Source organism: Schistocerca serialis, chromosome 8 (genome assembly GCF_023864345.2).
Source record: "Schistocerca serialis cubense isolate TAMUIC-IGC-003099 chromosome 8, iqSchSeri2.2, whole genome shotgun sequence".
NCBI classification, from domain to species: domain Eukaryota; kingdom Metazoa; phylum Arthropoda; class Insecta; order Orthoptera; family Acrididae; genus Schistocerca; species Schistocerca serialis.
In genome coordinates, this window is record NC_064645.1 from 146,097,623 (window position 1) to 146,121,313 (window position 23,691).

The window sequence follows — 23,691 nt, forward strand, 5'->3', positions numbered from 1 at the left end:
AACATTTCTTCTGTGCATAGACAGTTTATAGTTATATTTCCCTGCACCATGTGGTCTCCAATAAATTGATGGTTTCTGTCAAAATGTTTGGATTTCACACTGGTGACATTATAGTTGGCAACCTTAATAGCTCCCATGTTATGACAAATTATCACAGTTGGTTTTATTTTTGTAAGAGATTTTATTTCTCCCATCAGTGTTCTGACCCAAATAGCTTCCTGTATACTAGATGATAAGGCCATATATTCAGCTTTCACAGTGCTCAAAGCAACTGTCCTATATCTGTTCCATGACCAGGAAATCAAAGAAACTTTCAGTGATGGAGTGTCTGCTTTCCAGCTCATTTCCCCAGACTGCATCACTGTAGCCTCCCAAATTTACATTTGGCGTTTTAGAATGTTTCAGCTTATAATCAGAAGCTCCCTGCATACATCTGAATATTCTCTTCATTGCCATCCAACATTTTTCTCTTGGTTCACTATAAAACTTGCTTACAGAATTTGCAGCTAATGCAGTGTCTGGTGTGGAAGTCTGTGCTAAGTGCAGTAGACTTCCTACGACTTCTAAATACCGTACACTTTCATTATATTTCTTGTCCTCATCAGTGATTAAAATCTTTGCACTGCTTTCCATTACATTAGAGTAGAAACAGGCTTCCAATCTTCCATACCAAACTCTTGTAAACATTCTTCCATACCAAACTTTTCTAAGCTTTTTCTTGTATACAGAAATTGATTAATCCGTATTTCGTCTCTGTTGGTACTTTTTAGAATCTTCATGCGTAAGTATTGGCTAACTTCACCTAAGTCATGCATATTGAATTCTGACTGTAACAGTTTAAAAAAAGCCATTTTATTTTCACTATTGGTCAAAACAAAAAAAAATCGTCTACCTATGTGGACATAACTGTAATTTCATCCTATATATTTGGATCTGCTTTTGTCTGTAACATGCCGAGTTTTTTCAGTTTTATATAGACATTTATTCCAGCAATGGCCACTCTGCTTTAATTCATACACACCTTTCTTCAGAGGCCAAACTTCCCTTTTCCCTTGATAAGGTCTTTTAACTTCATCTGCTGGGATCACATACATTTCCTCTTCCAGCTTTCCATTCAGACAGGCTGTTTTCATATCCATTTGATAAATTAATGATGAATATTGCACCAGTGGTCAGAAAGTCTCATAATAATCTATTTGTTTTTTCTGACAATATCCTTTAACTACCAATATGGGCTTGAATTTTGGTATCTCCCTCTCACAGTTTTTAATACTAAATACCAATATTGTTGTTAACAGCTTTTTATTTTCGAGTATGTCAACTCATTCATATGTATCATTATCCAAAATTGATTGTAATTTGATTTCAATTGCTTCTTTCCAACTCTGACCATTGTTACATGCCAAGGCTTCATCAACTGTGATGGGTTCACTGATGAAGGTTTGGGCAACATACATTTCATACTCTGCATATATTTTGATTTTGTTACATGTGTTAGAACGCCTTAAATTGACTTCTTCTATTGAATCTTCTTCTTCAGTTTCATTCTCAAGTAGCATGTCAGTTTGCTCTTTATCCTCATCTTCCTGTGTATCAGTTTGTATCTCTTTTCCAGCACCCTGCATCTTATATTTGATTGAATTACTATATTATTTTGAAGATTTTCATTTACTGTATGTTCAGAATCCCCTAAAAATACTACATCTCTACTGCTTATTATCTTACTACTCAAATGATTACAAAATCTGTATCCTTTTGAATCCTCACAGTAGCCAACAAAAATATATTTCTGAGATTTTACATTCCATTTACCTCTTAATGGTTTTGGAACCATGACTTCACATTCAAAGACTTTTAAGTGTCTTAGGTCTAGTTTCTTCCCAGGCCATGCTTCATAAGGTGTCTTGTTTCTCATAGCTTTGGTAGGTGATCTGTTAATTAAGTACACCACAGTTGACAGGACCTCTGACTTAAAACACTTACATAGCTCTGTGTCACTTACCATACTTCTTGCCTCCTCTCTGAGAGGGATTATTACAAATGGTAGTCTGATGCTTGGTACCCATTTCATTCAACCAAACTGTTTGTATATTCTGGTCCATTGTGTGATGTAATAATTTTAATTTTCTTCTCCATTTGTCTTTCAACCATTTGGCAATAAGCAGCAAATATATCAGTCATTTGAGTCTTGGTATTTACAAAGTAAACATGAATGTATCTAGAAAAATCATCTATGAAGTTAGGAAATAGTAGTTACCTCATAAGGATTTATTCTCCAGAGGTCCACAGAGATCTGTATGAATGAATTGCAAGACCTCTGTAGATCTTCTTTGACTTGATTTGATAGTCTGGCCTGCTTCTCTTGCAAACGCACCTCACATTGTAAATTATTATTTCTGTAATTTTCCATCCCAATTCTCCAATAAGACCACACTTTTTCTTTTTAAATGTCCAAGTCTCCAATTCCTCAAGAAACCATTTGCAGCACAAACAGCATGATTTCAAGTTTCAGCAATATTTTGAATTGTGTTTAATTTGTAAATACCTCTTACATTAGTTGCAGTAGCTACAAAACGCCACTAGAGTCGATTATTTTGGCATTCTCTGTATCAAAGATAACCTTGTTACCCTTCATTACTATTACGCTTACTGAAAGCAAATTAGTTCTTCATATCATGTGCATCATTAACAATGACAATTTGTTTTTCCCTTTTCGTTAGTAAGTTAAGATCGACTTATCCTGCAAGTTCACACTTTAACTTAGACAACTTAACATATCATTCTAATGTCAGTCCTTCAAATGAAGATCATACGAAACTGATGTAGCTTCAATAATATGCACAGATGATCATGAATCTAGAAATCATTCTGCTTGGTCCTCAGTCGGTTCACTACAAGAATAAAACTCGGAAAGTGCTTTATCTTTACGAGTAGTATTCCTCTCAGGACTGCTAGAATTAACATGATCCCCTTCATTGGTACTCAACATTTCGTTGCACTGTGATGAAAAATGCCCAGTTTTCTGGCATCTGAAGCATTTTATTGGCTTCTTCTTCTTGTACTTAAGAGTATAAGACCACCACTGTTTCTATCTTTGGCTCATTTTTCACGTCTTGTAGAATCTTTACCTTCACGCTATCGCCCTGTAATGGGTATGCCCGAATTTTCCAATCATATGTGAATGTTTCTCTGGCAATCCAGCTAACAATAAAGTGCCAATCCATTTTTCTGCAATTTCAAAACAAATGTTCCTCAGACGATTTGAGATTGAAATCATTTTATTGACATATTCTTCCACGTGCTCAACCTTGTAGTTATCAGCTTACGAAGTAATCCTGCTTTTCTGGTTAAGGCTCTATCTTCAAATGTGTTTTTCAGTTTGTCCCATTCCTCCTTTGTTGACGTAGCCTTTCCTGTATGAACATAATTAACTTTATCAATCAAAAGGATTAGTTTTGATTTCGCTTTCCAGTCCTTAGCAGAAAAAATTGATTCCATAGGTTTCAATATACTATTTACAATGTCCCACAGGTCATCCAAATGCAAATACATGTCAGCAGCAAATTTTCAGTTTGCAAATTCTTGCGACCTACGAGCTGCTCCATTTGTGGTATCTGTGTTTTACTCCTATACTTTTATTCAGTGTACACACAAAGTAGCTTTATACAAAGTTCTGCGCCCTTTTATATAAAAGCATGTCAGCATAAAATTTATTATTTCACTTTAACTCAGTGCTGGGCGCATACAGCGCAGCGAAATGATGTGGAAAAACTACTTAGGGACAAAATAAAACTTACGTTTTACTAACACATGAACACATTTTACATATAGACTACACTCAAGAGCACATTGCCAATCAATAATCATAGAATATCATTTCAGGGAGGTCTAATCACTCAGCACTATGTATCCTATGCACAACTATACACACTGTAAAATACTTTGTTCATGTAGCTCCAACAATTACAAGTTGTAAAACTGCAAGTGCTTGTGCCCAGACATGTTTTTCACTGGATGCAATGAAAGAATGTTTCTCACTCTGCCAACCGAGCGAGGTGGCGCAGTGGTTAGACACTGGACTCGCATTCGGGAGGACGAGGTTCAATCCCGCGTCCGGCCATCCTGATTTAGGTTTTCTGCGATTTCCCTAAATCGCTCCAGGCAAATGCCAGGATGGTTCCTTTCAAAGGGCACAGCCGACTTCCTTCCCCGTCCTTCCCTAATCCGATGAGACCGAGGACCTTGCAGTCTGGTCTCTTCCCTTAAAACAACCAACCACTCTGCCAAATGCAGGTGCCACTAGAATGCTAGAACTGTTGTAGCTTCAGTTACTTATGAATTCTCAGTAACACCAGTTATAACGCCTCCCTTGAAACGAAATGTTGGATTAATACAAATATCATCCAACTGTAAAATACATTTTCTTTCCTCTTCGGGCAATCTGGCTGCTACAGCCTTAAGAAAACGACAATACTTGACTTATTTTCTGCTGAAATGTTTATAGAAGCAATAAGTTTTTGGATTTGGTTTGGATGTGGTAGATACAGAAGACAGTTTGAACAAAGAGCACTGTATGCTGCACTGGAGTGTTCAAATATTTTAAGATAGAGTATAGAAAGATATTGGCCTAGAACCTCTTCTTTTTCACACCACATAGCATAATTTTTTCACACAGAAATTTACACAAATGCCGTTTCTGTTGTCATCAGCAAAATTTGGCTCTACATATACAACACAGTCTCTTACTTTTATGACACAATCATGCTCACAACTTTCACCAGATGTTTCAGTGGTTACATACCTCTACTTAATGTTCTCTAATTGTGACCACAGAGTTATTTTCAGGTTTAGAGACACTGTCCATTTCAGATCGTGGGTACTTACAGTATTATTGCCAACACACACCTGAATACACATACAATTGTTAATCTTTATACTAATTACATTTTTGAAATGCCTTCCACTGATATCCTATAGAAACATACAGAATCTTTAATCACAGCACGGCATCACATGTCACTTTGTACAATTCTACCTATAGTTTTACACAAATATGTAAAACTTTTAATAGGCCCTAACATCTTCTGCAAGCCACTCTTCATTCCTGTTACGAAGATCTTCCTCTTGCTTTCGTCTGGATATTTTCTAGAGTCAGATTTGGACAGTTTGTTTAAATAATGCTGTAGATTGGCGAAAATTCTTGGTATTGCGCCGTCTCTTAATTTTAGTGGAGCTCTTGGGCATTTCTTCTTGTTTCCTAGCACATCTTTAAATATACCGTATCAATGTTTATTACATCCATTTCTTCGAAATACTTAGCACAGACCACAGATCTCTTGGAAGGTAATCAGTCTTTTCTCAGAATGGCTTTTAACCGTTCTTGATGCATACCTGTATCTGTAGGAAATCGGAATACCGTTATATAGCTTTTATCGCCACTGGATCTGTAATTGCTTGAGCATCCTGGGACACAACACTTGTCTATCATTTAAAAAATACCATTAAATTAATGGTAATTCAATAATTCACATTTCCTGTAGATAACAAACTACTCTTCACTAACATGTTTACCATGTGACTTTACTCTTAGATTACATTTACACTACGTTTCTATAAGAACATACCAGTCATAAAACTCACCTTTATAAACAGACCAGCGCTCTATGGACGCCTAGAGTAAAAGTTTTTACAAAAGTAGAAGATTTCATAGCAAACAAAGCCAAACCTTCACAATGCGCGCAGAACTGCACAGTTCAGTAGACCGCCTTCACAGCGTTGTCACTTTTCAGTTCTCATGCCTCCGGTTTGCGTAATCTGTAAAGAGAGCTATGGCTATGCGGTATGCACTGGAATGTCTCGATCTAACGCATTCGTGTGATCACGACCAGTCCTGGCCGTAACTCAAACGAAGCTACTCTTCCCGGGAAACTAGCGTGAAGTCATGAAGTGAATTGATGCTGAAGTTCCGTGAAGTGTGAATCGACCTTAATTTGGCGTTTTGGATAAAATCTCTGCCTTGTTTGTAAAATATAAACACCAAACAAACACGTCTGCGACAATGTTACACATGTTTGTTGTTTGTATTAAGAAACAAAAGGAAGGATGACATATAGGATTAGATACATATTGACGCCCTGATATCGCACTGGATCTTGTACATGATAATGCATGTTTTGAGATAGTAAGGAACTGAGGTGAAATGGACTATCAGAAATACAAGATTGAGAAGGTACAGAACTTGAATCAGTCAGTATTGCATTAGATGACTTGGAATAGCCCAGTGATAAACAAACCGAGTAGCTAAGTTTTGTTTTTGAGAACTGGTGATATATATTGTTGGTGTAAAGTTTCGTAGTGTGCTCGTATGCCACTGGACTCTTCTTAAATGAGGAAACAAAGTAATTCTATAGATTTAGAATTTTCGATTGTTAACATTACGGAGTTACAGTTACACATTTCAGAAATATCTGCAATTCTGTCAAATTATGGGACTTGTTCTTATTATTTAGCCGTTCCCTTACCGTAATTTCGCAGTACTGATTGCCGTTGTTAGAGGTTACTATTTGAAATTACAATTTATTTTGCTTCAGACATATTGCACAAGTATAGGGGAAGTAATACCTATGCTTTCATTGATGTACAGATCTCGCCTCTGTAATCTAAATACGCTATTGAAACTTTAAACTTCGGTAACCATGTGGATCAAATTAGGCACGGTAGGCTACGCCAAGTTAATAAGGCTTTGCATGGTTTTGTTGATTGTTTGTCATTTGTATGTGTTGCATTGCACATATTTTCTAACAACAAGAATTTTTAGTGGATGAGGATGCGTTGCACATTAAAAGCATAAAAGCCAATTCACATGTGTACATGGAAAAAGTATAGATAAAAATATAAATTCTTAAAAAGTTGCTACGGCTAAAAAAGTAAAGCAAAAGCGGAAACAGCTCACATTGTGAGATATATTTCCCCTTTTATTAATGATTAGTGCACAGAAAGAACAACTGTCAGTGAGCCTCCCAATGTATTCACAAATCCTCAGAATTTTAACAGCATTATCGTCGTCGTGCAGCCGGCTGTTTTGGCTGAGCGGTTCTAGGTGCTTGAGTCCGGAACCGCGCGACCTCTACGGCCGCAGGTTCGAATCCTGCTTTGGGCATGGATGTGTGTGATGTCCTTAGGTTACTTAGGTATAAGTAGTTCCAAGTTCTAGGGGACTGATGACCTCAGATGTTTAGTCCCATAGTGCTCAGAGCCATTTGAACGTCATGGTGCACATCATCTCTGTTCTATCATCTGACTTCACTGAAGTTGGATGGCCAACCCATGACACTTGTGCTAACTAAACTAAACTGCAAATACACAGCTGATCGTCCTTTTGATAATTCTATCACAAATGGAAAAAAAACACAATATCCTATGACTATAATATCAATTAATCACCATTGGAATAGGCCAACTCCTGCAAATACCTGGGTGTAAAGATTTGTAGGCATGTGAAATGGACTGATCACATAGGCTCAGTCATGTGTAAAACAGCCAGTAGATTTCAGTTTATTGGTGGAATGCAAAGGAGATTGCTTACATATCACTCATGTGACCCATTATGGAATTTTGCCCAAGTGTGTGAGAACCATACCAGATATGACTAACTGGGGATATAGAACGTTTGCAGAGAATAGCAGCACAAATGGTCACATATTTGTTTGACACATGGGAGAGGGCCACAGAGATGCTGAAGAAACAGCGCTGACAGACTGATGAAGGTAGATGTAAACTGTCCTGAGAAAGTCTGCTTGCAAAGTTCACGAACAGCTTTAAATGATGATTCTAGAATATACTACAACCATGTACTTATCACTCACATAGGGATCATGAGCACAATATTAATTACAGCACACACAGAGGCATTTGAACAATAATTCTTCCTGCTCTCATTATGTAAATGGCATGAGAAGAAACCCTAATAACTGGTACCATAGGATGTATCCTCTGCCACACACTTCACAGTGGTTTACAGGGATTAGATGTAGATGTAAGGAACACAGCCAAATTAATGATCCCCAAGAACATGTTAAACTACTGTTCTGTAAGCTACCTCCGGATTCTTTCAATGAACCTCACTTCTGGTATATGTTTTATTTGCAGTGAGTTTTATGCGGAAAGTCTCCTTAAATCGCTCCAAATGCCTTTTTACAAATAGTTAATAGTTTTGTAATCAGACTAAAAGGGATCGCTCCACCTGTTTAGACATAGCACTTGATACTTGTTTTTGCTGAGCATCACCTGTGAGACCTTGCACTAAGCACAGACAGCATAACGTAAGACCAACACACGAGACATTTCATATAAGGCCCCACACCATGTTGTCTGCTTCCACCATGCAGTAGCACTACCCAAGTGCTGCTGAAGTACGGGGTATCATTCATGTTTTTCTATCGCCGTTAAAACATCTTTAAGCCAAATATCTCACTACACAAATTTGGGACCACTTTATTACAATGTAAAAACCATTTTACTTGTAATGATAAGCAATACCAACAATTTCTGTTGCCACTAGGCATCGTATAAAACATGCACTGAGCAGTATGTTTTTAAGCTTACTCCATTGATAACATTACAAAATAATTTAGCGTTTATCTGATGAAACACCGGATGAAATGTGCCTGATGCCTCATAGTAGGGACTCTCTCTTGCATTACTACCCATAGCTACTTTCCCATGTGATGATTTTTCCCCTGTTATGATGAACATCCTGCATTCTGTTAGCTAGGAAGTAATCTGTTAAACGACAAAGCAGGTCGAATTATGTGTGAATGTACTTTGTTTAATTGACAACAGGGTTATTCCATGTCAAGTGGCCCAAGGGCCCCCGCTCAACCGTCTCAAATTTTGATGACATTTTTACAGGATGTACATATAGACCTTACACGAAGCACTGCCAAATTACAGCTTCATAAGTAGTATGGTGGGGCCACCAGCCACCTTTTCGCAAAGGCTCGTTTTTTTGACATTGCGACTGAAATGAATAAATGATCAGCTTTGTTTTACCATTGTTCAGGATCTAAGAGACCTGTCTTGCTGAAACTCTGTGATCCTGTTCAACTTTTTGGGTACAATAGCTTAGTTGTAGTACAAAAGGCGAAGCTATGGTAAATTCATCATAGTGTGCTATCAAAGTGGCTCATAAATCTTGTTGTACCAAATTTTGACTATACTTAATTGCGTGTTATCTACTGAAAGAATAACTTTCTGAAGATGACTGCAAGCTGTCAGCATGTCATAAAGCTCTGCAAGTGGCATCCAGATTGCTCAAATAATAACTGAGTTATCTGAGCTCACCTTGTCTGATCAGAAAAAGTTGTTTTTATTTTGGAGACAGACCAGTTTAGTGTCAACAGTGTTTAGTGTCAACAATGGAGTTTAGTAACATGCTTCAACAATCAGTCTGAAGCACACTATTGTGTAGTGAAGAGTGTTCAGATGTTGTGTGTGCCTATTTAAATGAAGTAAAGTGTGTTGTCATTACTGGATAAACATCTTTTTTCAGTAAGTAAAAATTATTTCAAGGTGCGGGGTGACTCTTTAGAAATGTTTATGAGGTTATTTATTTTTTTTCTGTTGTATTCTCAAGGAATTTCCCATTATCTGTGATTGTTTAATATTTTTCAGTTGAAAATATACACCACTTCTACTTTATCTAATATTGAAACAACGGCAATTGGAAGCATAAATGTAATTGTAGTGTAATGGATATCAGTGGGGTTTCAGTACCATGTGTCATTGCCTCTTCAGATAATTCTACATGTCATCTGAAAACATACACACATCAACAAGGCTTCATTCTACTCAAAGAATTTTCAGTAGAGCAAAAGGAATTAATAAACTAAAGAAGTGAGATATGTCTTACTGAAAATGCACAAATATGTTTTCATCACAAAGCAATACTTTTGGACAAATATGACTTTCTACAGAGGCCTTTTAATCCTTTTGGTGCAAAGAACCATTCTGTTAAAAAGGGTTGACGGATTGTCAATGTGGAAACAGCAAAACAATTGCAAGCTGTGACTAAGAGCTAATGTGAAACCTAGTCAGATACCTGTCCAACTTGCAGAAAACAATTTTTAGCAGTAAAAGCAGAAAAACAACAGTCAACTTCAAACCAGTCAGAGTATGAAGCATATCCAGAAGTATCAATCAACTCAAGTCTAACTGCTTTGGGGTCTCCCCACTAAAATTTCAGAGTGTATCAAAAAGGGATGTGAAAGGTTATGTAAAATGAAAAATAAGGCTCAAGAGGAAATTTGCTGCTGCTGGAGGATTTGCCCCAAAAGATCTTCAAACACCTAGTACAAGCAAGACAAGTCCTGATTGTGCAGATTATAAGCAGCTGATTAAAGAATTGAGAGAGAAGTTGCAATTGTCAAGGCAGCCTGAAAAATTGCAAATACTGACATAAATACCACAATGCTGGACTATAAAAGAGACAATGCAAGAATCTGGTGTTTGAGAGAGGATGGTAAAAACAGCTAGGAAGTTGCAGGCAGAAAAGGATACATTAGCTCTGCCAAAGAACAAGTTTGGCAAGAAGATGCCATAAAAAAAAGAGTGGTAACATTTTTTTTCAGAATGAAGAGTTTAGCCGAATTTGTCCAGGTAAAAAAGATTGTGTATCAATTAGAATAGAAGGAAAGAAAGTTTTGATGCAAAAATACCTTCTTCTGAATAATTCGAAAGAAATGTTTGCTGCATATTGATTTCAGCATGGGCCTGAAATTGGATTTTCCAAATTTTGTGAATTGAGGCCATATTGGTGCATCACTGTGGGTGCTGCAGGGACCCACTCAGTCTTTGTTTGCACTTTGCATCAAAATGTGAAACTGATGCTTGCAAGCACTCCAATTAAAGAAGATTATAAGAGTATGACTGCTAAAACAGTGCGTGATTTGGAATCCAAAGACTGCATGCTTAATTACTGTGAAATCTGTCTGGGAAAAGAACTACTGGAACAGGTTTTAGAAAGTAGTTTTGAAGACAGTGATCCAGATGGTACCATTGAGTTCAAACAGTGGGTGCCCACTGACAGAGGTACATTAGAAACCAAGCAGATGACCACCGAGGATTTTATTGAAGATCTGATTTCAAAAATTTACAGGGTTATTACAAATGATTGAAGCGATTTCACAGCTCTACAATAACTTTATTATTTGAGATATTTTCACAATGCTTTGCACACACATGCAAAAACTCAAAAAGTTTTTTTAGGCATTCACAAATGTTCGATATGTGCCCCTTTAGTGATTCGGCAGACATCAAGCCGATAATCAAGTTTCTCCCACACTCGGCGCAGCATGTCCCCATCAATGAGTTCGAAAGCATCGTTCATGCGAGCTCGCAGTTCTGGCATGTTCTTGGTAGAGGAGGTTTAAACACTGAATCTTTCACATAACCCCACAGAAAGAAATTGCATGGGGTTAAGTCGGGAGAGTGTGGAGGCCATGACATGAATTGTTGATCATGATCTCCACCACGACCGATCCATCGGTTTTCCAATCTCCTGCTTAAGAAATGCTTCTGCTTTAGCCTTTTCCATAAGATTTTCCAAACCTTCGGCTGTGGTACGTTTAGCTCCCTGCTTGCTTTATTCGTCGACTTCCGCGGCTACGCGTGAAACTTGCCCGCACGCGTTCAACCGTTTCTTCGCTCACTGCAGGCCGACCCGTTGATTTCCCCTTACAGAGGCATCCAGAAGCTTTAAACTGCGCATACCATCGCCAAATGGAGTTAGCAGTTGGTGGATCTTTGTTGAACTTCATCCTGAAGTGTCGTTGCACTGTTATGACTGACTGATGTGAGTGCATTTCAAGCACGACATATGCTTTCTCGGCTCCTGTCACCATTCTGTCTCACTGCGCTCTCGAGCACTCTGGCGGCAGAAATCTGAAGTGCGGCTTCAGCCGAACAAGACTTTATGAGTTTTTCTACGTATCTGTAGTGTGTCGTGACCATATGTCAATGAATGGAGCAACAGTGAATTTATGAAATCGCTTCAATCATTTGTAATAGCCCTGTACAAACTTTCCACTTATCATTATGTTGCAAAGCACCAGAGCAAGCACCTAAAATGCATAAAAGAAAGCTGTAAGCTAACTGAACCGATATTATTAATGGACTTCGCTGAAATTTTTTCCTTCATTGTCCAGGATGCAGCTCAAGGTTTTCACTGGAATAACAGCCAAGCAATTTTGCACCCATTCGTTGTGTACTTCAGAAATAACTTGGACATCAGCTGCTGTATAATAAGTGAACTCCTGAAACATGATGCAGTTGCTGTTCATGCTTTAATAGTGAAATTAATAGAAGATCTAAAGTGTCTCCTTGGAAAAATCACACACATTTACTACTTCAGTGATGAGTCAGCAGCGCAGTACAAAAACTTCAAAAATTTTCTGAACCTCTGCCACCATCAAAATGACTGGAATGTCAGCTGAGTGGAACTTTTTTGCTACAAGCCATGGAAAATCTCCATGTGATGGAACTGGAGGAACTGCAAAGCACCTGGCAGCAAGAGCAAGTCTTCAAAGACCAACTGAGGACCAGATTTTGACACCAACTGATTTGTTTAAATACTGTACAAAGAATATCAGAGGAATCCAATTCATTTTTGTTTCAAAAGAAGAAATTGAAACATTAAAAACTGAGCAGGAAGCAAGATTCAAAAATGGCTGCACAGTATCAGGAACAAGAGAGAATCACCATTTTGTGCCATTAAATGAAAAGCAAGTGTGTATTAGAAGAGTATCCAAAGATACAAATTTTTTTGTGGCAAATGTTGACCAAAGTCAAGCAACAATTTCATTCAGAAATATTTCAGCCTTACAACCGGGCCAATATATTGCCTGTATGTATGATGGAAAATGGTGGATTGGTAATGTGTCTGAAGTTTCAGAAGAAGAAAATGATGTTTTAGTCAGTTTCATGCACGCCAATGGACCTGCACATTCGTTCCATTGGTCAGCTAGGCAGGATGCTTGTTGGATTCCAAACCAACACATTATTTCTGTCTTTCCAGCTCCATCAGCAACAAGAATAGGCTGACATTATAGCTTGTTAGAATCAACTGTAATAGCTATTAGTAACAAATTTCAGCAAATGAATTAATAAGAACTGAAATATTTGGCTTGTGAACCATAAAGAGTATGACTGGTATATGTATTTTTTAATGTAATATAAATGTAAGTTTATTTGTTATGACAAGATTTATGAGCCACTTTCATAGCACACTATGATGAATTTACCATAGTCTGACCTTTTGTTTTACAGCTAAGATATTTTACCCATAAAGTTGAACAGGATCACAAAGTTTCAGTATGGCAGGTCTCTTAGATTCCAAGTAATGGTAAATCAAAGTTGAACGTTTATTCATTTAAGTCGCAGTGTTGAGAAATGTAATGTAATGAAAATATAAGTTTATTTGTTCTCAAATGCAAAGTCACCAAAAGAAAAACAACTTTTTCTGATCAAACAAGGTGAGCTTTTTTCAATGGTGCCGAGAAAAATCAAATTTGAGTGATCTGATTTGAGATATGACCGTTTGAAAGTGAACCAAAATTGACTGATTAAATTTTTTAGCACACTTTGAACTTCGGTAACTCATTTATTATATGAGCAATCTGGGTGCCACTTGCAGAGCTTTGTCACATGCTGGCAGGTTGCGGATAACTAAAGTATTAGCTTCATAAAGTTACTCTTTCAGTAGATACAAGGCAATAAAATATAGCCAAAATTTGGTATGAAAGATTTATGAGCCACTTTGATAGCATACTATGATGAATTTATCATAGTTTGACTTTTTGTACTACTACTCAGTTATTGTGCCCAAAAAGTTGAACAGGATCACAGAGTTTCAGCAAGACAGGTCTCTTAGATCGTGAACAATGGTAAAACAAAGTTTATCATTTATTCATTTCAGTCACAATGTCAAAAAACGAGCCTTTACAAAAAGGTGGCTAGTGGCCCTACCATAATACTTATGAAGCTGTAATTTGGCAGTGCTTCGTGTAAGGTCTGTATGTACATCCTGTAAAAATTTCATCTAAATTGGAGATGGTCAAGTGGGGAGCTTGCCTAAATTTAGGCCACTTGATGTGGAATGACCCAACAGTGAGGAATTATATAAAATGTCTTCCAGAAGTTCTGGAATGCATCATTAACCTGAGCACTGCTAATGTCTGTAATTCTTACTGGAAAGCTATAATGATGTGTATTCTATGTCACAGTGTGCCAGTCTGTATATGGCAAGCATATTCATGTAATGTGATGTCGTGCAATTTGTAGAGTTGCCTCTTTCGCTGTGAGTTAAAATTCTTAAAACTACCCTGCTTTTAACTACACAGTATTAAAATTCACTGTCTTACCAAAAGAAGAGAAGCACCCAGAAGAGGAGGAGAATTGAAATCAAACTGCATGGGTTGAGAGGTTGTGATGTTACTTCAGTTACACGCATCAAAAAAAGTTTTGCATCACCCCAGTTCCCAGAAATCCTGAAGATAGATGTTGACTGTGGGTATTGTATCACAGACACAGTCCCTTTGACTGGTTAGAGCTGTCACTAAACCCACACAAAAATGTGAACAGCCATGCATGAGCAGCGCCTATTACACGGAGAGGGTCCGACAGCCTATCAGTTCCAGTCATTCCACCAGGAAGGAGATACACGGCTCATAATGTCTGTAGTTCAACCATGGCTAGACGGTCAATAATGTGGTTTGATTGAATCCGCATTGTTATTTTGTGCCAGAAAGGGTTCTCAACAAGGGAGGTGCCCAGGCATCTCGGACTGAACCAAAGTGATGTTTGGACATGGAGGAGATACAGAGAGACAGGAACTGTCGATGACATGCCTCGCTCAGGCCGCCTAAGGGCTACTACTGCATTGGATGACCACTACCTACAAATTATGGCTCAGAGGAACCCTGACAGCAATGCCACCATGTTCAGTAATGCCTTTCATGCAGCCACAGGATGTCGTGTTATGACTCAAACTGTGCACATAGGCTGCATGATATGCAACTTCGCTCCCAACGTCCATAGCGAGTTTCATCTTTGCAACCACAACACCATGCAGCGCGGTACAGATTGTCGGAGATGTGTTTGGAGGCAGCCTTATCAGGCTGAACACATTAGACACACTGCCCAGTGAGTGCAGCAAGGTGGAGGTTCCCTGCTGTTTTGGGGTGGTATTATGTGGGGCTGACATGCGCCGCTGGTGGTCATGGAAGGTCCCGTAACGGCTTTATGATACGTGAATGCCATCCTCCGACTGATAGTGCAACCACATCGGCAGCATATTGGCGATGCATTCATCTCCATGGATGACAATTTGCACCCCCATCATGCACGTCTTGTGAATGACTTCCTTCAGGATAATGAGATTGCCCAACTAGAGTGGCCAGCATGTTCTCCAGACATGAACCCTATCGAACATGCCTGTGATTGAAAAGGGCCGTTTATGGATGACGTGATCCACCAACCACTCTGAGGGATCAGTCTCAAATCGCCATTGAGGAGTTGGACAGTCTGGACCAACAGTGCCTTGATGTACTTGTAGATAGTATGCCATGACAATTATAGGCATGCATCGATGCAAGAGGATGTGCTACTGGGTATTAGAGGTACCAGTGTGTACAGCAATCTGGACCACCACCTCTGAATGGTGGTACAACATGCAATGTGTGGTTTTCATGAGCAATAAAAAGGGGCGGAAATGATGTTTATGTTGATCTCTATTCCAATTTTCTGTACGGGTTCTGGAACTCTCGGAACCAAGGTGATGCAAAACGATTTTTGAGGTGTGTATTATAAAACTGAGTCAAATTTGCAAAGAACTTGGCAGTATCAGTCCACTTGTCAGTATGACGCTGCACCTCCTCTGGTGTGTATGATTGCACTGATTCGGCTGGAAAGGCTGTTATAATACACTGTATCCTCTCCTGAGGCAAGCTGGCCCGCAACTGTTGTAACTAGTTGTTGATATTCTGGACACTGGCAATGGGACAGATTTTATGTCCGAGCTGGTCCCACACATTCTATCAAGGACAGATCTGGGGTCTTGATGGCCATGGAAGTACCGCGATGTCACACATACAGTTAATACAGTCGTGCCATTTGTGGATGAGCGTCATCATGTCAAGAAAGTCACTATCATACCATCGCACAAGAGGTAACTCTTGAGGGTGAAGGATAGCCATGATGTACTATCAGAGATCCCTCATTGACCATTAGTAGTGACCTTAAGTGGTATCCAATGGCTCTTTGCTCTGTGACACCAGGAGAATGGGACTTTACCAATGCTGCCACCATTCTCATCAGTAATGATTATTCAGAGTAGTGCAGAATGGCAATTTCATTGATGAACACAGTGTGACTCCATTCATCAGAAGCCGTTTGTGTTTTGGTGGTAACGGCAGTGTATGCAAGGGGGCCTAATTCCCTAGCCTAGCTCTTCTAGTCTATGACCAATTGTGCAAGATGGCACAGAATGTTGCAGGGAGTCCATTAGATGTTCTTGGGTGGCAGGTGCAAATGTGAAGGACTTAGAATGTGCTTGGTGCACAGTATGGTAATACATGGTTGACCGGAATCTTGACAATGAGTATACCTGCCCTCATATTCGGGTGCAGTCCAGCTTTGGGCCAGTCACATCCTCGTGCTCACAAATATGGTTGTTGTGAGATTCAATGTGCCAGTCAAACGGAGATTGACAAAGAGGCCCCTTTTGAAGTCTGTCAGGTGCTAATAACTCTGTCCCACACAAGTACATGACATCTCCATGTCGCTGGCAGTGATCATTCAACATCGTACACTGTTAATGCCCCTTATATACCCTACAGGTCCGAAACTACACTGATGCACTCTGATGATTGTTCTAGCTGTTACAGGAATTGCAGCTCTAGTCATTTATCTATGTACTGATGGTATGTAAGTTACAATTACATCCTACTATATCTTCTGGAAGTAATTCTGTGTCAATTCAACACAGCACTCAACCCAACATACTCGGATTTCTTTCAGATTTAGTGATCCAGATAAGAGATAGAAAACTACCAATTTGCAGAGTTATATTACAATTGTGAAGAAAGCTACAGGTCTGCATGCAAAGTTGAAAATTGTGTGACATTTGCATGCATATCTCAAAACACCCTATCTCCAGCTTTTCTGAAAAAAATATATTGTATTGCTCCAGTATGTTACTATAAACATGGTAAACAATAAGATGGCACGCCAGTGGCATCATGCCCAAAAACTTATTTCATCTACATTAATACACTAGCAAAATGCAGTAAGTGTTTGTGTATCAATTCTTTTTATTTTTTTTATTTTTATTTATTTATTTTTTTTTTTCCAGAACAGCATCCAATTGCAGCTACTGTTATTCTGACCAATTGGTGAACATTTCTTGTGGTCGACAGCCAATTAGAGACTTTTATTTCAACCCAATCATCATTAGCTTGTTTCATGGATGTATTCAACCTGCAGTCTATAGTTGTTTTAGTATTTAGTAGCAGTTTGCAAAAAAAGTGGATTTCACATCAAAATTGTATTGTTGCAATCCACTTAAAGAAGAAGGCACACAAGAACACAGAAGAATTTGAGGAATGTTCAGGAGTGGATGGTAAAAAAGTGTACCAATGTATTGGTAAATGGAAAAATTTGCAGCAGATATAGAAACCAAATATCAAAAAACTAATCCGTACCTGCAAGTGATGCCTCAGCTGTGCTAGGTATTCCACAGAAAATTTAAGTGGGGGTGAAACAGCATCATATCTGGCACTTGATTCTTTAAATACTACCCTTCAGTATATAGGTGAATCTGCTGTGAAGAAAAGAGGCTTCAGAGTGAGGTAAAGTACTCATAGCAAAAACTGTAAAAGGTTGCCTCAATGTTGGAGCATATTTACGTGACACAACTGGAAAAAAAAAGAGTAGGAAAGAAATGAAGAAAGAGAAATCTCATAGCCTGGCTGAAAGATAAGTTTCACAATTCAGACTCTGTGTGACAAAGTACAAATTTTGACAGTACTTCCAAAGATCTGGAGTATAGGGAAAACCTTCAAAGAATTTTCCACTTTGGATTACACAGTTTGAAGAGAGAAACAGTAGGTAGCAGAACATGATACGCTAATGACACAAGACCAAAGCCAGGTAAGACATTGTGTGGGAAAACTGTTCAATGTTTAAGTAATTTTTGCTGTGTTCATCACGTGTGCTGTGTGATACCAGGAAGAAAAGACTTATGTGTCTGTAAAAGAAAATTGAATTAGAGTACACAAGCAGAAGCAGCTAGTGTTGCACAATCTGGAGGAATTATATGCATATTTCACATATACATGCCCAGATGTAAATACTGGATTCTCAAAATTTTGTGAGTTGCAACCAAAAATCACTGTGTTCTTACAAATGCCAGTGTGATCCATACTGTTTGTCTCTGTGCTTCACACCAGAATTTTAAGTTAAATGTTAGCACACTGGACTCGCATTCGGGAGGACGACGGTTCAATCCTGTCTCCAGCCATCCTGATTTAGGTTTTCCGTGATTTCCCTAAATCGCTTCAGGCAAATGCCGGGATGGTTCCTTTGAAAGGGCGCGGCCGATTTCCTTACCCATCCTTTCCTAACCCGAGCTTGTGCTCCGTCTCTAATGACCTCGTTGTCGACGGTACGTTAAAAAACACTAACCTAACCTTTAAGTTAATGACTGGAGGGTGTAGCCGGTTGGAGTGGCCGAGCGGTTCTAGGCGCTACAGTCTGAAACCGTGCGACCGCTACGGTCGCAGGTTCGAATCCTGCTTCGGGCATGGATGTGTGTGATGTCCTTAGGTTAGTTAGGTTTAAGTAGTTCTAAGTTCTAGGGGACTGATGACCACAGCAGTTAAGTCCCATAGTGCTCAGAGCCATTTGAACTGGAGGGTGTAAAGTGAAAGAACTAACAAAGTGTGAAGGACACAAATTACCAACATACAAGCACTGTGCAGCATTTGTTTAATGGAATCCTGCACTTGCAGCATGTTTCTTAGGTGCATGTCCCTACTGTCCAAGTGTGACAAGACTGACTGATTATCTGTTTGGTACAAACTGCATTAATGAAATTACATATAAGTGTTGTTTATGAACAGGCAGGGAAGTTCTAGAGACTGTAACAAAATCAGTGTATGATTTCAAGAAGTTTTTTTGCATCAAGTTTACAACAGCTTCTACCACATTCATTTAATCACCCAGCAGCAGTCACATTTCTTTAAAATCACTAAAGAACTCAAAGCAAGTGACTATCTTGTTGTTTGTGATTTTGAACAGAATTACACCTTCGCCATTCAGGATGAAGTATAAAGATTTCATGGGAATAATTCAGAGGTTACAATTCACCTATTTGTTGCTTACTACAGAGAGACACATACTAATGAAATACACCACGTGTTATATGTGGAAGTATTTGACTACCTCCAGCATGATACATTGTGTTTGTACCGGGTCTGTTCGAAAAATTCCAGAACTGTGTTGTCAGAATTTTTCTGCACTTATGTTCTATTTATTGTGCATGGTCTCCTTCAAAATACTCTCCTTCACAATTGGTACACCGCTTCCAGAGCCGTTCCCACTTCTGGAAGCAGTCTTGGTATGCCTCTTGCTGGAATGCATGAAGTGCCATCTGTGAACTTTCTATTTTGTCTGTTGTTGCAAATCTTCGTTCTTTCAACAGGTTTTTCAACTGTGGAAATAAAAGAAAAAGTCCACAGGGGTCAGGTCTGGAGAGAACGGAGGATGAGGCAGCACAGTGATTTCGTTGTTTGTGCAATAGTCATGCACCAACAGCAATGAATGTGTGGATGCATTGTCGTGATGCAAGAGCCATGCATTGTCTTGCCACATTTTGGGCTGTTTCCTTCTCACATTTTCTTGTAGGTGTCGCAACACATTCCAATATTACCACTGATTAACAATTTATCCCTGTGGCACGAATTTGTGATGAACTAATCCTTCAAAGTCAAAGAAAACTATCACTATGGCTTTGGCATTTGATGTGACCTGATGAGCTTTTTTCTGATCATGGAGAACCTTTCCCAACTCAATGTGAAGATTAAACCTTGGTCTCAGTATGACTTAAGTACTCATACTGTAGGCTTCCTGCATCATTTGGTGTGTTTCTGTAAAGGTTTTCTTGAATTTCACGTAAAATTTAAGGCAGACATGTTGTTCCTCTAACTCTGCCATTTCGAAATTAACAAACTGTGTGACACAACTTTCTACTCAATACAGCACTAACAATAACTAACAGACATACAACAATGAAACTTCTGGCAGTTACACATCAAACACAGGTGTGTGCAGGGATGCAAACCACATTTCGCTCCAGCACACCTTTGGCGCAAAGTTACGAATGTTACAGAATTTTTTGGACAGACCTCGTATTCTGTCTAGTGTAATTTTATTAATTTCTTAAAATGTCACTTTCCAACTCCAATGCACATTTATTACTTTTTGGATAGATATGCTGCTCAGTACAAAAACAGAAAGAATTTCAAGAATCTGTCATACCATCAGGAAGATTTTTGTGTTTCAGCAGAATGGCAGGACGCTTTGATGTTTCAGCAGAATTTGGTACAGAACACAATGTAGGACCTTGTGAGAGGGTTGGAGGGATTTTAAAGAGATTAGCCACACTTGCCAGCCTCTTGCAACATCATGAAAACCATACTTTGACACCACAATAGTTGTTTCAGTGGTGCAAAGAAAATGTTCCTTCATGTGTCTTCCAATATACATCAGCTTCCCATCATGATGAAGATATTGCCAAGATGAAGCAAAATTTCAAGTATATAAGAACAATTCCAGGTACCCAGAAGCTTCATTGTGTAATACCTATTAACAAAAGTGTAGTAAACACAAAGGCATATTCTGCTTCTTTAACAAGCAGAAAAGAGAGTCAGTGATTGCTGTGGTGACTGAAATGCTGTAAGACATATATGGATTTGTTGCCTGTATGTATGAAAGTCACTGGTGAGTTGTGTATGTATTGCAAACTTATGAAGTATAGGCCAGTTTCTTGGATCTGCATGGACCACCTCCATCATTTGTGTTTCCTACCAAACTTGACACTTGTGTTATCAGAAGATGTGACATTCTCACAAAAGTGGATCCAGTGACACCAACTAGAAGGATGTACAGTCTCTCTGCATCAGATGAGGTGAACATTAACAATTTAAATGGAGACTTGTGAGAGGAGATTTCACCACGTTTTATTGCCTTTTCATTCAAACTACACTGTAAAAGATTCATAACAACACTAAATAATATAAACATATTTTTACATAACATTATGTATAAATTGCAATTTTTAATAATTTGGGTTTCATATTTATGTGCTACCTCCTGCATTTTGATAGTGTACTTTAGTTGAAATCTTGATACATACTGTGTTTATAGTAACACATTGGAGCAGTAGATTATATGTTTTTCAAAAAAATTGAAAATGGGGTGTTTTGAGATATTCAGTGTTAAAGGTTAAGGTCAATGACCTTGAATGTGAAAACGCTTAGAAACTTGTGTTGCATATCAGCATATCATGTTTACTCATTAGCTTTTCAATAATACGAGTTTCATTGCTGTATCTCGAATAGAACCAGAATTATACTCATTTATGTTGAGACAGATGCATATAAATTTCACACAATTTTCAAACTCTGGAGACCTGTAACTTTCTTCACAACTGTTGCGTACCTCTAAAAACTGCTAATTTTCCATCTTTTATCTGGGCCATTGAATGCACCAAATTTGAAAGAAATCTGAGATGGTCAGATTGAAAATGTCACTTTTCTGCATGGAATACCCCTCGATGCTTCACTTTTTTGTCAGGCAGTGTACCTCCTCACTCTTGCATGCGAGAGTATACGGTTAATGCCATCTAGCAATTCAGCATTTAACTGCAATTCCCTACCACAATTTAAAATTAATAACACTTTGCATTTTAAATAGTATTATTATGTTACCTATCACTTATACATCTGTATCAGACATTTTCTTATCCTGAACAGTTACACCCAAAATGCAAGCTACAAAGGAAATGTGCCTTTCCAATTAGGCAGTAGAATGACCCCTGCAGGGCTCTATGTCAGCAGTGCCACACTATCTTACTTTGCAACATTTTTTTCCATGAAATTACTGTAAATTTAGAGCTTAATGTGCCAAAGGGATTTACTGCTAGTAAATGAATAAACAAATTAACTTCACATTGCTCTTAAATTGCTGTCAATGAAAGTGGGACATTTACAGCTGTGTTCATGATAAATACACAGCATTTAAGTAACATTCAACATTCTGATATTTGTAGATTCCAGGCACAGTATACTACATTCCTCAGTTCATAACAGAGGAGGAGGAGAGGTACATTATAGAACATGTTGATTCTGTACCAAAACCAAAGTGGACCCAGTTGTCACACCGTAGACTTCAGAACTGGGGTGGTGTTCCTCATCCGAAAGGAATGATTGCTGAGAAGATACCAGATGTAAGTAGGCAAGATTGGAGTGGTTTCTTTTTCCAGAGTAGTATGGAATTTATTTAGACAGTTAACTCAAACCATTAATGGAGCTGGTATCATACTGTTAACAGTGTTGAAGTAAGTTACAAACTTTGTTAATGCTGTTGATAACTTTTCAGTGGTTAAAGAAATATATTGATAAGATAGCCACCCTGGGAATCTTTGAAACTGAGAAGTGTCCAAATCATGTCCTAATAAACGAGTATCTCCCTGGACAGGGGATAATGGTAATGTATGACACATTTAATTTTTCACTGTAGGATACCTTATAATTTGTGAACATAACATTGTACTTAACATCTTTACTCAGCCCCATACTGATGGTCCTCTGTTCTATCCAACGGTTACAACAATAAGCTGTGGCTCTCACACCCTTCTGGAATTTCAGCCTTCTAAGAGTGAAGACTGCCAGGGGGCATCTGTGGTAAGTCCATTTAGAGGAAATCAATATTTCTTCTCTAATAGAGTTTGAAGTCAACAATTACAGAGAAAATTTTCTGTGTATTTCTGTAGCAGGATGATGCATCAAAGGGTCCAACATTCTCTCTTCTTTTGGAACAAAGGAGTTTACTCATCCTGCAGGATGAATTATATCACAATTACCTTCACTCAATAGCAGAAGTTATGGATGATCATGTGACAAACAATATTGCAAATCTCCATGTGTGTTCAGGAAATTATGTTTTGGGAGAGAAACTTACTAGGGGCCGAAGAGTTTCTCTGACTATTCGTCATGTTCCCAAGACAACGAAGTTAAAGATCTCAGTAGGCAAGTGACACTGGATTCAATATAAGCTGAAGTGTGCTCAAAAAATGTTTGTATTACATTTACTTTACCAAAATAAATGTTTGTACATTTTTTTATGATGTAATGCCTCCCAGATCATTCACCCACCTCATTTCTACATGTTTGCTGGTTTAAATATTTACCTGCTGCAGAGATTCTGTTTTGTGTTATGCAAGGGGAAAATATTGGCAGATATTTCATTAAAATAATTTTTGTAAAGATTTTTTAGGTAAAGTAGATTAAGGTTTAATGTCCCTTTGACAATGAGGTTGCTGTAGTGAAGCACAAGATCGGATGTGTAAGGAAATCA

The 23,691-nt window shown here is 38.4% G+C and overlaps 1 protein-coding gene across 1 annotated transcript; it reads left to right on the forward strand.

The window, feature by feature from the left end:
- The first annotated feature begins 5,805 nt into the window (after positions 1–5,805).
- Positions 5,806–23,461, forward strand: LOC126416773 (alpha-ketoglutarate-dependent dioxygenase alkB homolog 6). Its single transcript, XM_050084631.1, has 5 exons — positions 5,806–6,229; positions 22,385–22,561; positions 22,714–22,821; positions 22,905–23,018; positions 23,108–23,461. Exons 1-5 carry the CDS (start codon positions 6,200–6,202, stop codon positions 23,369–23,371), a joined length of 693 nt encoding a protein of 230 aa, XP_049940588.1. The 5' UTR covers positions 5,806–6,199; the 3' UTR covers positions 23,372–23,461.
- The last annotated feature ends 230 nt before the right edge of the window (positions 23,462–23,691 follow it).

Coding starts and splice junctions, on each gene's coding strand:
- LOC126416773 (XM_050084631.1), top strand. CDS start 6,200: ATGGACTATCAGAAATACAAGATTGAGAAG. Junction 6,230..22,384: donor AGAAATACAAGATTGAGAAG/GTACAGAACTTG, acceptor TGATATTTGTAG/ATTCCAGGCACAGTATACTA. Junction 22,562..22,713: donor TTGCTGAGAAGATACCAGAT/GTAAGTAGGCAA, acceptor ATAACTTTTCAG/TGGTTAAAGAAATATATTGA.